This window comes from Helianthus annuus, chromosome 9 (genome assembly GCF_002127325.2).
Source record: "Helianthus annuus cultivar XRQ/B chromosome 9, HanXRQr2.0-SUNRISE, whole genome shotgun sequence".
NCBI classification, from domain to species: Eukaryota; Viridiplantae; Streptophyta; class Magnoliopsida; order Asterales; family Asteraceae; genus Helianthus; species Helianthus annuus.
Genome location: NC_035441.2, coordinates 48,492,403 through 48,510,530, shown reverse-complemented (window position 1 = coordinate 48,510,530; position 18,128 = coordinate 48,492,403). Strand labels below are relative to the sequence as shown.

General features: G+C 34.7%; 1 protein-coding gene across 2 annotated transcripts; it reads left to right on the top strand.

Annotated features, from left to right (window-relative positions):
* The first annotated feature begins 11,110 nt into the window (after positions 1-11,110).
* LOC110877569 (uncharacterized membrane protein At1g16860) lies at positions 11,111-16,807 on the top strand. 2 transcript variants are annotated; one of them, XM_022125726.2, is made up of 5 exons: positions 11,111-11,248; positions 12,392-13,340; positions 14,929-15,084; positions 15,180-15,391; positions 16,429-16,807. In XM_022125726.2, the coding sequence occupies exons 2-5, from the start codon at positions 12,474-12,476 to the stop codon at positions 16,619-16,621; spliced, it is 1,428 nt and encodes a 475-aa protein (XP_021981418.1). In that variant the 5' UTR covers positions 11,111-11,248; positions 12,392-12,473; the 3' UTR covers positions 16,622-16,807. The 2 variants fall into 2 exon arrangements, with proteins under 2 accessions (XP_021981418.1, XP_021981416.1); XM_022125724.2 differs by having other exon boundaries at positions 11,176-11,348.
* The last annotated feature ends 1,321 nt before the right edge of the window (positions 16,808-18,128 follow it).

Here is an 18,128-nt window from a genome sequence, read left to right as displayed (position 1 = left end):
CAACTTAAACCCAAGTAAGTAAATGATGGAGGCATTAGGACTAACCCTTTTTCTTTCTACACCATTATTTTTTATTTTTTTTACCACCTACCTAAAATCCCCCTAGTTAACCCCTTTGAGCCTAAACCTTTCATTTCTTTACCCTAAAAACCCTTTTTATTTTTTACCCTTTATTTTAGTAACAAGCTCGGTTTTCGTGTGACTGGAAAAAAAATATGATGAAGTTAGAAATAAACAAACAAAGCTCTTAAAACAAAAGCTTGTTTGAAGAAATACTTCAAAATAAAAAAAGTCACTAAAACAAAGTGTTCTACGAAAACCGACGCTGTTTACGCTTTTCGCCCTTTTCTACTAACCACTAACCTATTCACCCACCTTTAGGCCAAGCCTTTACCCAAAAAAGTCATCTTGATATTTACAAAGGTAACAAGTTAAAAAGGAGGAGGATTGATTGCTTGGCAAGCTTATGGTAGGAATAAGTTCCATGCCGCTCTCGAGTGATTCACTAAAAATACACCTTCGGCCGAGTGTGAGTGATTTCTCCCGTGAGGTATGTGAACTTGTATATAAATGGAATTTTAAAAAGGCATGTTATGCCCAAATAAGTAATTTCTCCTATGAAACGTTCCAAGCAAATCATAACGAATAGGATTGTAAATAAATAAAAATAAAACCCAAAAAGATCTTGGATTCCTGACACTCTATGACAAGCCAAAACCTTCTCTTCTACCCATTTCATTTGGGAGTGTAAGCCACATATTAAAGAGTTTTGCTTGAGGACAAGCAAAAGTTCAAGTGTGGGGGTATTTGATGTGTGTAAAATGCAACATATAAATTACATCAAATGAGGCATAAAACTAACCCTTTTTTAGTACTAATGTTGGAAAAAGAGTGTTTTTGTCTTCCTTTTGTATTTTCAGGATTAAATGAGCTCAAATTCACAAAAGAAGCAAAAAGACAGCTAAATCTAACATAAATACAAGAAAAGGAACATAAGTGGATTGCCCGACCCCTCAACAGCATCCTCCCAAGCAAAATAGAGAAAGCAGAAGACTGAACACGCCCCGTGCTCAGCCAGCACGGGGCCGTGCCCAAGAAGCAGCAGAAAAGACAAACCTATAGAAGCTTCTATTGCCCACCATGGGGCCGTGTCCAGTGAACACGGGGGCATGGCGAAAGTAAAGCAGGCGCATTAATTGTAATTGCGAATTACAATTAATGAAGAGAGAGAGTGTCAGACAGGCACGGGGCCGTGCCCAGCGGACACGAGGCCGTGCCCAGCCTTCTGTTCAGCCTAGAAATAGGAGTGCTTGGTTTCATTGCAACTCATCCCTTGGCACACCACCTCTCTCACACTTCATCCACCACCCACCACCACCATAACACCATCATCCACCACCATCATCCATTGTCCATCATAGAGTGTGTGAGTCGTCTCGGGATCCAAGATTGATCGTAAGAGTTCTTGAAAATCAAGACCATGTTTGCCTAAGTCTCTTACATCACTTGGTGACGACAAGTGTTTAGTTTAATACTTTTTATTTTCAATCTTTTGCACTTTTTATTTGGTTTTGTATTAATGACTTTAATAACTAGTTGCTTATGTTGAAGGTGATCTTTCCTTATCGTTTATCCGTGGTGTCTTGGCATTATTTTACTGTCTATATAAAATAAAAGATTTTCACCATTCATATCTCCACGGTCTATATAGAGGTATGTTGGCTACCTGGTCGGGGGTTAAGGGAACGGTTTGGTAAGGGTCTTGCCCTTGTTCAGCGTTTAGAGGTCCTGCAAGGGACCTGGGTCAATTTTAGTAGGATCTCCTTCAATGCCCATAGGTATTGGATGACGGGGATCCAAACTCTTTGACCCCCTCATAAGTTAACTACTATTAATACTATAACCCGGCTATTTAGGACTGTATCCCTGCTGACTCAGACTACTTAGTCGAGGGTAACGTCACCGCTAAAAGCGGGGCCTACCATAATTTGCATTAATAACTTAATTCATTATCTTCCAATAATCCAACCCTTTAGGATTATATCCTTGCTGACTTAAACTACTGGGTTGAGGGTAACGTCGCCTTCAAAAGAGGGGCCTACTACAATAACTAAGATAATCTCTTAAACAAGTGCAAAAGTGCGAAAATAATCAAAGGTTATACTAATACACGAGTCAGATCCAAGTGATTCATCTTGTCTATCTGTTTTTATTTTTATTTTATTTTTCAGCATTTAGTTAGTTTTTATTTCTCTTAGTTTAAAAATCTTTTCTAACATTTTGATTTAATTAGACGTTGAGGATAAACCGGTACTAAAAGCTCTTGTGTCCTTGGACGACCTCGGTATCTTACTAACACTATACTACGTCCACGATGGGTGCACTTGCCCATATGTGTCTTTACTGTTAGTAAATATCGTGTTTTATAAATTTAAAACTTGGCTAAAAGTGTAAAAAGGGCTTAAATTATACATCAAAAATATATTATACCTAACGCACATCAAGCATTCATCGTATAAATAGTGTTTGCGTTGTGTGTCGATTGTGATCTAGCATAAGTAACGTATGTAACACCCAAAAGTGCGTAAAGCAAAAAGGGTTCGAGTATACTCACAGATTGTGTTTAAATAAATAAACACTCTATTGGATTAAAGGGAGCGCTGAGAGATTAGCCTGAACAGTTAACGATAGCATAAACGATAAGTGGCGCGTAAAACGGTAAAAAGTGATAAGCGTCGAGTGGCAAACCGATCGAATGGCCATTCGATTGGATTGACACCGTTTGGTAAGGATATTTTTGTGTATGATGGCTGTGAAGTTTTCGTTATAGCATTTTGAAAACAGAGAAGTATCTCTACCCTTCAGGTCGATCGATCGAACGGTCGTTCGATCGGATAGTGATCCGATTGGCAGGACACTTAGTGAGAACAAGTTCACAGCAGGGTTGTTACTCGATCAGATAGCAATCCGATCGGATGGCAATCCGTTAGAACTGACTATGTATTGAACATGCTGAAAATTGTTTAAGTGTCGAAGTTCCAAATGTCATATCATCGGATGGTCGTTCGATCGGATGGCTATCCCATCGAGCGGCAATCCGTTCGACTTTCAGATCTTTGAAAATTTGAAATAAAATTTTAAGTGTGGAGCCAAGTGCAAGCCGATCGGATAGTCATTCGATCGGATGGCTATCCGATAGGTTGGCTATCCGATCAGGCGGCAATCCGTCCCACGTACCACATCGTCTTGAACTTGATTATTTTGAAAGTTTTGTAGTTTTATCGAGACGGTGTGACAACGTGCTAAACAACAGAAACCCCATCATGACCCAAGTTATCCAATCGAACAGGAATCACCCTAGTCCGATCAGTTAACGATTCGAGTCGGTTGTTCATGTTCAACCCGAAATCGGTAGTCTCGTCGATGGAAACCAGATCTTTGAACCAACACATCACTAAGAAAGAGTAGAAGGTCTGTACAAGCTCCGGTTCTATCGGTTTTGAGTGCATTGAGTGTCAAAGAAATGAAAGAAAGTTGGAAAACCATCTTTCAATCCTTTTAATCATGAATATGTGTAGATCTATGCGAAAACATTGTTTAATCATGTGGAAATCCTTTAGATCTGAGTTGTTCTTGGTGGAATGAGGTCAGGTCTTGAAGTTCATAAGAACTCCATGATGACATCACCCTAGAACACCTCAAATCCACTGATTTCACGATTAAAAGTTGAGATTCAAAAGAGAAAATGATGAAGAAGTGTGTGTAGATCATAGAAGTACAGGATTTAGGTTGAAAACTTACAAGAATTGCGAGAAATCAAGAGAAATAGTGCTTGAGTGCAGCTGGTCGAGTGGAGGAGCTGTCACATCACAAATAATGTGACAGGAGGATATTTATAGGGTTTCCAAAAGGGGAAGGTGTAAGTGTCGAATAGCCACTCGATCGAGTGGGTTTGGCGTGTTGAGTTTTGGCTTTTCGTTTCGCGTGTTGAGCGTTGCGATGCGATAGAATTACCCATTAGTTACACAAATAACCTAACTACTATATCTAACATACAATCACTACAAATAACTTTCGTTTAGCGTTTGCGATTAATTTGCGATGCGATAGAGTCACGATTGCGTTTGATTAATCACCACAAACATAAAGTAAACATGCACAAGTAACACATAAGTAACACACACGTAAAACAATATACAGAACCTATCAATAAAGGCGCGGATGCGATTGCGATGCGATTAGCGATAAAGCGATAAACATGCGATAAGTAGTTATTAAACCTCAATTATTAATAAGTACTCTACATAATACAACTAAAGCGATAAAATAAATAGATCAATTACAGTCAAAGAAGTCAAAACAGGAGTTGAGCAAGGAGTGACAGATCGAAATCAGCAATCTTTTCTTCGTTTGACTTCAATCTTGACTTTGATTTTCGTAACACGGGGTGTTACAAAGGTGGTGGCCCACCTTATGACCGTCCCAAGGGGGGTTGTAGAGTTGAGTTGAAATGGTTAGTTAAGTTAATAGTTGAAATCTAAGTGATTTAGTTAGGGTGTTTAGTTGTTATGATGTTATATAGTGTGTTATGATGTTCGGGGACCATAACTAGCTTATAAATGATAAAACAATGCTTCTAGTGAAAAATTGGTGTTTCGGGTAGTGTCCGGTTGTTCGGTTGGTTACCGGTTCGTTAAGGTGCTAAACTACGCAGTTTAGTGTGCTTTATGTTACCTTTTGTGACAGTTGTGATTCCCGACACTTGGGAAAGCATTCTGAACCATTTAACCATATTTCTGCATAATATTAAGTTGTTTAAAAGCTGAATTTGCTGAATTCAGCAGTTTTTGTGAGTTTTAGGCACTTTCCGGCACTTAAACTATCACTAGGAAGACAGTTTTGTGATCCATACTTTCCTACACACTATACTAGTGTAACTCTTGGTTTCTGGCTCATTCTGTGTCTCAATACCATGTCTGTCTATGTACTGAACTCCGTCAACATTTTTCTGATTTGTCTGATAACTGTGTTATCTCTGTTTCGTGCATCATTTGAATCAATAAAGTGTTGCATGCAATAATGTTATGACATTATGCAATATATGATGCACATGTATGTATGATAACAATAATCAGAAAGCAATCATGTCATTTATGGTAAATCAGCACAGTCATTAAAGCATTAATCATTGTCTCATCATTGTACGGAAACATGCAAATTTTGACAATTGTCACATAATAAACTTGCAAATGACTTATATACTGATATGTTAATATAATTAACATACTTTGATGTTATTAAACTGATCATAAACCGAGTTTTCATATAATGTCGTAAATTATGTTTTAAAGTGACCAAAATGCCCTTTCGGCACACAGAACGGTTTTAAACATAATTTCTGATATCACACTAATTACCTACTGATGAAATATCATAATTAAATTTTTTTGGGATATCAAGTCAGTTTGTAATCTGAGTTTATGTACAAGTTCTTGTATTAAGTCATTAAATGACGTATATACCCTTTTGGCACTTAAAATGGTTTTAAACTACGATTTTTATACAAAACCATTTACCTACTGTTATTTTATATTAAATAGCATATTTTAACAGTAAGAATTTGTTCATAACTTCTGTTTTGATATAAGATCAAGAATTACGTCATATAACGACTTAAACGCCCTTTTGGCGCATAGTATGGTTTTAAACCATATTTATCAATCAAGACTTGTTACCTACTGACTTTATAACTCATTTAAAATGTTTTTATAGTAGGTACATGTTTATAACTCGGATTCCCAAATAATTTTTCAAACTATGTGTGAAATGACCAAAATGCCCATACGGTGCGTAGTTTGGTCTTAAACCATAAAACTCACACATATTTGATATCCTACTGATATTATATCATAAATAAAATATTTTTAAAGAATGATAATGCTTATAACATCAGTTTATATGCAAGTTCCTTTTATACATCGCTAAATGACTAAAACGCCCTTAGGAGGCATAGTTTGACATTAAAACCTTAACAGGCATATAAGTTGATATCTTACTGATATTACAACTTATTTTAAAGTATGTTGGCATATAGAACTTGTTCATGACTCATCCGGTTACCCGTTATCGCTTATACGCGTACGGTTAGGCTTATGTAACTAGTTTGCATAAGTTTACCGAAACGGGTCAAACCTTATCATTTTTATCTCAATTTCCAGAATGTTATTTATTTACCCATAATATACAAGTCTTAGTACTTGTTGGGTTTAAACTACATTCCATTCTGGTCATCGCTTAATCAAGCGTATCATACCGTTTTCGATTTTATAAGTTAACCGATCCAAGTCTACGACTTAAATAGGACCCGTAGCATTCTAATTGGTTATTATACCATCATTCCAGACTAGAGCCTTCCAGTAAATTGCTACCTACGCTTACTTGATTGAATATGGCTGAGTTAAGTATAAATCTTGCATTATAAGACTAGTGTTAACTAAGGTAAATATTCTTAACCTATTTTCCCTATACGGGCTTGGGATACGGTAAATTATTACCGCTTGTTCGGGTATGGGATCATATGCCGGATTGTGGCTACAAAATCTTCATAGCCCGTTTTAAATCGTTTTGTCTGATAACTTAAACATTGGGGGTTAACGCGACCGTGTCCTGGATATCCATGGCTCATTTAAGTTACTAATGGCCATGACTGAGCACACGGTGTATGCATACACCCGTAAGATGCTAATGCTTTATATAAAAATGTTTTCTTATCCGTTGATCAAGGGATACCCCTTTGAGGGTTTAAGTTGTGTTTAGTATTGGGCCCCATATGTATTGACAGACATATAAAACTGTGTACAAGATCATTTTGAATTATCCTAAGTTATTTATAAAATTATGTGCCTTGTGCACTTAAATCAATTTCGAAAATGTTTTCAAAATGTGTCGGTTGATTGTATTTACCGGTGAAAACTGACGTATTTTCAAAAGACTAAGTTATATGTACAAATACGTAAATAGGCTGGAAGCTGCTCGGTATTGCTAGAAGAGGAATTTGCAACCCCTTTGCATAAGCCTATTAGTCTGTTGATCTCACCTTTGTACGTTTTATGATCCGCATGTGGATCCTTATTATTACAAGCCACCTGTATTATTATTTTTGAACTTTGAACATTTGATTTGTAATAATATTTTAACTCCAAGACTTCCGTTGTGCTATCTGTTATTATTTGACTATGACGATACCAATCTTACGTCACGATACTCCCCACCCGGGCCCACCGGGATTTGGTTGGAAATTCGGGGTGTGACAGCAGCTGCAACCGGGTGGAACCAGGCGGGAGATGGTAGTAGTACAAAAAAAGTCGGGGTGGGGTTCTTGAATTTGATTTGAAACAGGAGGTTGAATATTATTTTGCTATTTGTTATGATTAGCAGTAGAAAGAATTGGATTATCAATTTAACAATTACTAAATGAATATAAACATTATTAATAATTAATATAAAATACACATGGGAAATAACAGTAATACCCTCACATGCAATGCATGTGAGGGAAGTTAACCAAGAAAACTAACATCGTTTGTATTAAAGGTTATAGTTTGTAGCAAAACATGAATATAAAGGTTGGTTTTTGTCGGTTTTATAGTGAAAGGTACGAAGTGTAGTTTGGGTATAAAATAAAGGTTGATTTTTGCAATTTAGTCTAATATTAATTATTGATTATATTTTTGCTTTCCAATTTAACTAATTTTCATAATTTGCTTCATAATATTATTTGATCATGAATTGTGTTTTTAAAACACACTAGTTTATGTGTTTAGTTCGTTGCGTTTTAAAACATAAATCATAATGATAAAACTTATTTTTTTGTGTGCTTTAGTCAATTACGTTTTATAACACAATGATAAAACATATTTTTTTGTATTTTAATCCATTATATTTTATAAGGCAATGAAAAAAATATTTTTTTTTGTGTTTTTTGTTCACTGCGTTTTTATAACATAATGAAAAAACACATTTTTGTTGTGTTTTTAGTCTATTGCGTTTTATAACACAATAAGAAAACACATTTTACTGTGTTATTAGTCTGTTGCGTTTGTTAATTTGATGTTTTATTGTGTTATAGTATGTTGTAATGTCCATTGTGTTTTATGCGCCTTGGTTTTTAAATTTTTTTTCAAAAGTGTAACAATAGTATACTCGTTTAAAAAAAACCGCTAGCTTTTATGGTGCAATTTTTATAAAAAAATAATGTTGTATAAAAGAGTTATTAACGTTTTAAAACGAATGAGGATTGGAGAATAGAAAATTATTCACTTGGTGGGACCATAATACCCCTCTTAAAACCCAAACGCTTTTTGTTTATGTTGAATTTCACTAATTTAATCTTAGTCATCTATTTTTCCAGTAGATACCATGTCTTTGTGGTGTTGGTTTTCTAAAAAGATATGTGCAAGCTCTTTTGACTGCATCGCGCAGACCACGCACAAACATTGTCATCTGCAGACTGTTTGTTTTTTCGAAGACGTTTCATTAAAAAACGTATGCGCAAGCTCTTCTTGGTGCAGACTTGGCTCAACCAACTCTAAGATATTCTAAGGTCAGCATAAGGTTAAACACCACCACCCACCACCACCAGCCACCACCACCGTCTACCACTACCAGTGTCCACCAACACCTACCATCAACGTCCACCCCCCACCATCACCGTCCACCACCAAATATCTTACCTCTTAAAAAACAAAGAGTATCTTAGACTTACTATGAAAAAACAATTTCCTAGTATAAACTTACTCACCCTTGTACACAAAACTATAACACGTTTTTTTATATGTCTATATCTTGTTTTCTTTTCATTGATAGGTTCTTAACACACTATGCACACATTATTTTATTTTCAATGCAATCACATGTGTAGCATGAGCATATCATAACCATAGAATTGTCAGTTGTGCATAGTAGACATGTCACATCTACATAAAATGATTCGAGAATACGTTCATTTGATATGATTAAAGAACCAGGATAGAAAAAAATGCATAAAGCTATTCATGTTTTAAGTTTTTAATAAATATTTTTTTTTTTTATCAAGTTCAATACCAAACTTGGGAAAAATGGTAAAATCATAAAGCCTTAAAGAAAACGTATTAAAAATGTATAGTAAGGTCGGTATTAAATGATGTTACGTGTCAATTAGTCTAGGGACTTAATTGTACTTTTCATAAATAGGGGGACTGAACTTGTAGTCATGTAATAGTTGTTAGCATCTGTTAGTTGAGTCGTATACATAAACTGTTAGTTGTTAAAGAGAAGATTACCGATTAGTTGACATAATTCATTCTTAGTTTCTCTCTCTGTTCTCTCTCTAAAAATCTGCACGTATCAAATGAAAACATGAGATGCTAGTTTACTTGATTTATTTAATTCAAGAAAAAACATATGTATTAAATTTAGTTTAGGTTAAATAAAAGAGTTTAAACCAAACAAATTAAAAAATGAAAAAGGTTGAGCGCTAAACAACTTTCAAAAAAAAAAAAAAAAAATCCTGTTCTTTTTCCTTCATTAAATAAAATACAATTTAGTTAATTTTTTAATTGGTTTAGTTAAATACTTAAATACCTCAAATATTTCCTATATTTTTATATCAGGATTGGTTGTTGATTATATCTCACCATTCACATATTTTTATATCAGGATTCAGGATTGCTTGTTGATTATATCTCACTAATGTGAATCTTATTGTGATTTATGTTATAAGATCCACATAATATGATACACCATGAAATTGTACTAAACCACCCTCATATATCATGTATCACAATGTTTACCCCTTAATCTATAACACTTGTAAAAACTCTCATTTATCATTCTCTTATACTTTCATTGCCTTCTTTTCTTATTTATTTATTTGGTGAATATGGATTTCTTTAAAATATTAAACAAGTAACTACATATATGTGTGTTACTCTAACATTACCTCTTGAATTAAATGTTCATAGTTCATGAATGCCTTACATAATCTAAATAATCACCTTATGGACTCTTTTAGTATAGTAGTTATATGCATAGGTTCATGAATGCTTTATATAATTCAAATAATCATCTTATGAACTCTTTGTAGAAGTTATATGCATAGATTTATGTCAATGGTACATGTTTTTCTAATGATTTTAAGTCGACTAAGATAATTATATAGTATTTGGAAAATACGTTTATAGTTGGCACATTGACATACCTAGTTGCCTAATAAACACACTAACCATATTTGAGAGATATTCCTTCGTCGTGATTACCATTCTACGGATGCATTCAAATATCATTACTTTAATAACTTAAACTCGTTGGTTAGCATACACACACACTCACAAAATTTGACTAATATGTATGCGGTAGACTATATAAATCTTAACCATAACCGTAACGTCCAAGACAAATGATTACATGCAAGAATACACAGAAAATAATCATTCCACGGATTGATTATTCGTCCATATCTTTCTGAGATCGCTATCATTTATGTAACAATCGTATTATCATCTAAATCATTGAAAACACTCAATATGTTGATCACCGTATGTTATTATGAACTTAACAAACAATATTTGAATATTCAATAGAAAGTTAACCTTAAAATCAACACCATAAGTCAAACCATTAATATGTATGTTGGGCACCTAATATGGCACTATGACACACCACTAAACCATACAAAACAACGCACAACTACCAAAATTACAACAGGCATATTGTAACACAACTTTCACTATGTTTGTCATACCCTATTACCGATTCTTTTTTACAAAAAAAAAAAAATGAACAAAGTTTGTAAATAATACCGCGTTATTTTTACGTGTTACCATAATCATCTTGTTTCTAAAAATCACATAACACACAAAACATAACCTAACTGTTCCTCAATGAACAAGTCCAAATTAGAGTTTCATTCGAATCAACAAGACAAACTACATAAGGACAGCAGGTAGACGAGCAACAAACTGAGCCGTCATCCAACATTCAAATAGAAAGTTAAGAAAAAAAATTGTTAAATTTTTATATTTAAGTATGATATTTATCAATCTTACAAGATGAAGGTAGTAGAAAGCAAATACACAACCTTTGCAAACAAACAAACCACACACACACACACATACTCTCTCTCTATATCTCTATCTCTATCTCTATATATAATATCACTCATGATCAACCATGTTTACACAGAGTCAGTCAGTCAGTCACTCCACTCCAGGTATGTATGCAAAGATACGATTCTCTCACTCGCTACTCACCTTCGTGCATTCTCCCAATTTTCAAATATTTAGGGCTTCAATTGCAGTTCGATAATCAATGTACATTCATCTTCTCTTTGTTCAATCGAATGTGATTTGTTAATCGCCAAAAAAAACCTAATTTTCTGCACATTTTGATTCAATTTTGGTGTATGTGGCCGGATATGTGTTATTGCTTTAGCACAATTTAGGGTAACATTTGATTGTTCATTTTAGATCCATGAAATGTTACTAATTGCATCTGATTTTGTTGTGAAATTTAGTTATTTATACTGATTTAGGTAGTAATTGTTGTTTTTTTTTGGTGAATCTGGATTTTGATTTGTAGTGATTTGCCTAATAAGACAGAATTTGCCTTTTTAGCCCTAAAAATTAGGTTTCTGATTCCACATGGTTTATAATTATGTATTTGTTGTTTATCTAGTGATGTGACCTGTTAATGTTTCTTAATTATCAGTTTTAGATGGATTTTGTCCCTTATTTTTCTTTAAATTCTAAATCTCAGAAATGTAATTTTGTTTTGTTTTAATTTGAAGTTGTATTAGTTAGTTTCAAGTGTTTAATTTCAGAAGAGGGATTAGTGCGAGAAGAAACCTAAATCGTTAATTTTTTTTTTATTAGTTCATATATCTTTAAAGTTTTTTTACTTTTTACAAACATATGTTTATGTTATATACATAAAAACACATTAAATTTTTTTTATATGTTTTTGAAGTTTAAATTTTTCCGACACATGTGTTAGATTATGTTATGTGTAGGTGATATTCCTATGCATAACTTGAACATGGGTAGGTTGTAGAAGTAAACGAATTTTGTTCATATTTTTTTTCTTGAATTTCAAGATTCGATGAATAAACATTGTATTTCAACTATTTTCTTATATTTTATTAATCTCACAGATGTGATGTTGTTTTGATTAAATTGATGCGAGAAGATAAATAATTCATTTTTTTCATTTAAAATCTCACAAATGTGATGTGGTTTTGAATAAACTGATTGTTGCAATTTGAAATTGTATTAGTTATGTGAAGTGGGCTGGTTATTTCATGTTATTTGGAGTTTCTGTAACAGGACTGATTCTTTAAGGTATTATTGTTGTGTAGGTTTAATCATACATAGAAACGGCCAAACCGGTCACTAATCCTTTGTGTACTTCAATTTAAATCGGTGTTAAGATCTTCACCAATGAGTTCTCGGATCACATCTCATCAATTAAACAATGGTTTGTACGTATCCGGACGTCCAGAGCCACCAAAAGAAAAACCTCCGACAATGTCATCAACCGCAGTGCCATACACAGGTGGCGATATAAAAAAGTCCGGAGAATTAGGAAAAATGTTCGAAGGGCCAAGAAAATCCGGACAACTAACCAGCGGTCCGTTAAGAACCGGATCCATGGGTAGCGGCAACATGGCTCACGCAAGCCAAATATCATCGCATTCCATGAACCGTGTGGGTTCGTTGTCAGGCGGTGTTCCCGGATCTGCTTCATTGAAAAAGACCAATTCCGGCCCGTTAAACAAACACGGCGAACCGATACGAAAGTCATCCGGGCCTCAAACCGGAGGGTTGACTTCCGCTTCGCGCCATAATTCCGGACCGCTCCCTCCGGTTCTCCCCACCACCGGGCTTATTACGTCCGGACCGATCTTGTCTGGACCGCTTAACTCAACGGGTGGGCCCAGAAAGACATCGGGTCCGTTGGACTCTTCGGCTTCAATCAAATCACGAACCACATCAATGGTTAGAAACAATGCGGTTACTCATTTGAGTCCGGATGGTACACAGTCGTTCTTCAGGAGCTTCCCGAAGCTAGTTTTTTGGTCGATGGTTTTGCTGTTTATGATGGGGTTTATTGCTGCGGTTTTTATACTTGCGGCCGTTGGTAATCCGATTCTTCTCATTGTTGTCGTTGTTCTTTTTGCTATTGTGATCGTGGCTTTTGCATGGAATGTATATTGGGATGAAAAAGCGGTTAATAAGTTTATCTCTGAGTATCCGGATGCCGAGCTTAGAACCGCAAAAGATGGCCAGTTCGTCAAAGTTTCCGGGGTATGTCACACACACATGTTTATACGTACATTGCATACACACATTGTTCGATGTTTGTTGTTAGTGTCCATTATTTGCACATTTATGATACAAACGTAATAATATTTTTTTAAAATAAAGGAAACACTTAACAAAATAAAATATTGCGGTTTCTCCGAAATGACCTGGTTTCGTGAGGTAGGTTCTCTTGAGACTCTGATAATACTTAACCTAGCACTAGATCAAAAATCAAAACGAGCATACGTTACATACGTAACAATATCTGATAATTCCCTATTCATAGTGTTATCAAATCATGGAAATGCTATCTTTGCTAATTTGTCTACGTGAATGCCGCCATTGCCTATTATACTAATTAACTTTAAATGGCGTGATTCTAACGAAGCTAGAAAACTCGACAGCGGTACTTACATAGTAGTCGACTTATTTGCGACATGCATGATAGGTTGCATACGCAATGTCGATGAAAACTAATTTGATTCTTGAATATTTGGGGTGGGTCAAAGAGAAATGTATAGTTTGATCAAGATTTGAAAATATCAATGTCGCTAAAGATATAATAGTTCTATGTCAATTACTCTTTTTCTTATTTTTTATCTCTTGAGGTTTTGTTAGGTCTTATTAGATCACTTTGGCCGTATTTATTCCTAATATGATTGATAGCACAAGCACACTTTCAAGAACATCTTTCTCATGGTACATAGTTTGTACTGTGAAGCTTTTGTCACATTTTGAGTTGTAAAATGTCAAAACTGCCCCTAAATCTACTTAAAAGAAACTTTAGATGGATTGTCACCATATATATGATTACATTTTTGTCATTTTTAAGTATAACAAGTGCTTAGACTTAGGGGCATTGTGTCATTTTACAATTTGCTAGCAAAGTGCTTTTTTTCGGGAATTGGCATAAACATCATATAGTTATACGTAGTATGCCTATTATTTTTTGCGGGAATTTGCATAAACATTATCTTAGTGAAAACTTTTGAAGACTTGAGTCATTAGATGGCCTATGTATACATTATTTAGTTCATATGTAGTGTACCTATTAGTTTTCCTCTCTAATCTTTATATATACCGAGTGATATAAAAAGTCAGGTGGTTAAATTATATCCGTACCGAAAACTACAATAAATAGGGGAAACTAATAATGATCATATTTCCAAAAAAGAAAAATTGATATCATTTAGAATACATATGAGGTAAATATAGTAGCTATGGTAGCAAATAAGCTAATGAGATCTGATAAAATTACTAATTTCTTTATCATGAAATTACGATTTAGCATACATTTTTTTATCAACAGATAGAAATAAAGAGTTACAATGAATTTAATTTGATTTGCCCTTAAATGGAAGAAAGTTTGTTGTACCTTTTAAGACGTTTTTTTTTTTTTTTTTTCTAACCAAACAATAAATTAATTGAGAGTAAAACGGCGTTGAGAAGAAAATGGATACGTTCAAGCAATAGGTAATTCATTTTTAAGGAAGAAAAACGGAAATTAGGTCCCCTAATTTAATCAGATTACTTTTTGTTATTATGTAATCATAAAAATGCTTCTACTGATAATATTTTGATTTCTGTAAAGGTTGTTACCTGTGGAAATGTACCATTGGAGTCATCATTCCAAAGGGTTCCCAGATGTGTTTATACATCCACAAGTTTATACGAATACCGAGGCTGGGATTCAAAACCCGCCAACCCCACACATCGCCGTTTCACCTGGGGTCTCCGCTCCGCAGAGGTAAGCCAAACATATATATACTAATACTTGGAAGTAATGATTGAGTGTGAATGTAACAGATGTTTGTTTACGTTTTGAATAATAATCTTTTGCAGAGGCATGCTGTGGATTTCTATATATCTGATTTCCAATCCGGGTTGCGGGCGTTAGTTAAAACTGGTTATGGTGCGCGGGTGACTCCATATGTTGAGGAATCTGTTGTTATTGACATTAATCAGTCCAGTAAAGATATGTCTCCTCAATTTAAAAGATGGTTGGCTGAGAGAAACTTATTTAGTGATGATCGTGTGATGCAACTCAAAGAAGGGTATGCATACATTTACATTTACATTCGTATCCCAACGCACACACATACACATACACACCTATCGTATGAAATTTGAATTCATAACCTCTAGATTATGATGCCATTTAACTTGTTTATAGACCACTTCATTCCCTAAAACACATATAAAAAGAGAGCCCAATTTCCAACAAGCTGATTTTGTCTCCTCGACTTTTTATATTTTAATAGGGGTGTAAACGTGCCCGAACCCGAGCCCGAGATCTATTTCTGAAGCTCGAGAGCGGCTCTGGCTCATTTATTATTTATCACATATAAAATTATTTTAATTTTATATACATATTATATTTATAGTTATAGGATAGAGATCAAGAGAAAACAAACCACCCCGAGTTGTGGGAACTTGAAGAAATCGTACTTCCCGTACGAGTTTTGCCACCATTTTTTGCACAAACGTAGATGAACATGTTACAAAGACACCTGAAAAAAAATTAATTTCCGAGCGGTGGTTTTCAACCATTTTACACCACTGTAAAAAGTTGTTGACATCAGCATTTACACCCACTGTAAGGGTTTTTTACGCTAGTGCAAATCAACTAAAACTATTTTTTTTTTTTTCAGAAAAGTTGATTTTTTTTAGGATTTTTAGTAATTATTCTTTGAAAAGGCCTTCTTTTCAGCCGAGTTCTTTAAGCTCTCACAACTCATAGGAATTTTCATTTTACCCTTACCCGTTAGTTATAATCGTGTATATATAACAAACCACATATTGTTTTGTTATTTTTTTCACAATCTTATATATAATAATCTTGATTATGTAAGTATATATTTGTTATATAAGATAATAGTTATTATATTTATTAAATGACAAACTCGTTTAGGCTTGCAAACCTAGTCCATTTAGGTTTGAGCAGTTTAAGCCCGGCTCAATTTGAGCTTTTAGCGAGTCTATCTTGAGTAGCTCAGGAGCAGCTCAGCTCGTTTACACTCTTAACAAACATGAACCTTGTGGATCTACTTTTGTCCTCTCATTTTCCATTCTAACGTAAATTAAAACACAGCTACATTAAAGAGGGCAGCAGCGTGAGTGTGATGGGAGTTGTGGAAAGAAACGACAATGTTTTGAAGATTGTTCCTCCACCAGAGCCGGTTCCAACCGGATGCCGTTGGACTAGTTGTACGCTTCCCACAAGCGTAGATGGCATTGTTTTGAGATGCGAAGACTCTTCAAATCCTGACGTTATACCCGTTTAGCCTTTTGCTACTTGGTAAGTCAAAGTTTGACCAAAATATGATATAGGTGTATAGTTTGTTTCATTGCATCCCGTGATTTTTATGTGGGAGTGTTAAGTGTTTTGCTAATGGTGTTGTGTGATGATGAATCATTTGGGGCAACTTGATATTTGAAAAGGCTTACAGATTTCTCTGGTTTTTTTCATCTTTCTTGAGAAATATTTGAAAAATTGAGGGTTTTTTTTTTTTTTTAATCTTTTATGGTTTGTTGACTGTTGTTGTTTCATCTGTGGGAGTGTTTTTCATAATGTGTGATTCGAAAGTGTGTTTGATGTTTGTCGAGTCAACACTTTGCATGGATCTCGTAAACTAGATAGGTTAAAAGCGTTTTTAGAGTCTGCTAGATGAGCGGATTTTTGGGTCATAGTTCGGCTTCTATGCACCCGTTGTACCTTTGGGAGTTGTATTCGTTTGTTGGGTGTGAATTCTAACTCATTTAGTTATGAATGGGAATGGGTCGATTTAAATTATAATGTATCTTAATGGGTCAATGGGCCCAACATATGGAAAATTGTCATTGTTGTAAATTTGTAATCATATTTAATAGAATGGAAATAGGTCAAAGTGGAAAGTTGTCCAAATCTTGGTTATTATTTTAGTACCAACTTATAGTTTGTTCACTTGTGCTTCTCAATCAGTGGTGTTCTGGTGGATCCAACAAATTTTTTCACCGGGTTCCTTTTGGTTAATTCTCATTAAATCATACAAGGTTTCCATTAATTTTTTTCATTTTTTCCAAACCGAGGGGGTTCCTAGGAACCCTCAAAACACCACTGGATCCGCCCCTGTTCTCAATATAAAAATTATTTACGACTCAGATTCCATATAAAATTATTTACGACTTAGATTCCATTACGTTTAGGTTAACATAGTTAACTTATTACGATAACGAATTGACGATAGAATCATTTTTCAATAATAAATAGGTTGACCTAAAAAAATCGATTCACTGCGCTAACCTTGAACTCCTCTTTCTTGGATCATTGTTTGCGGCGACCAATTGCCTGTGACAAAAAGACCATCAACAGAACAACGGATGCGCTCCTTCCACGCATACTGGAAAAAGAAAAGGATAACTCTACTCCTCATGAACCTAAACAAAAAACTTAGATGATTTTTATTAACAAAATAAGTTGATTTGTATTACAAGCCTAAATAAGCCAGTAACACCCATTGTCGCCGCTGTCCTACTTCCACAACATCAGACTTCAGAGTCATTTAGAGGGTTAAAGTTTCAGACCAAGAAAAACCCTCACCGCATATCAAATTTCAAACAAACCTCTAAAAACCTTCATTTTTCCTCCAACTCATACTTACATCTCACATTCCGCCTATATATAAAAAAATATTAATAAAAAATGTTTGTGTGTAGTCCCCACACACTTGGTCCAGACGAGTCCACCGCTATTAGGCCAGGGGTGATTGGGCGTGATATAGCGCCCCTGGCTACTTCAGACTCGTTAGCGCC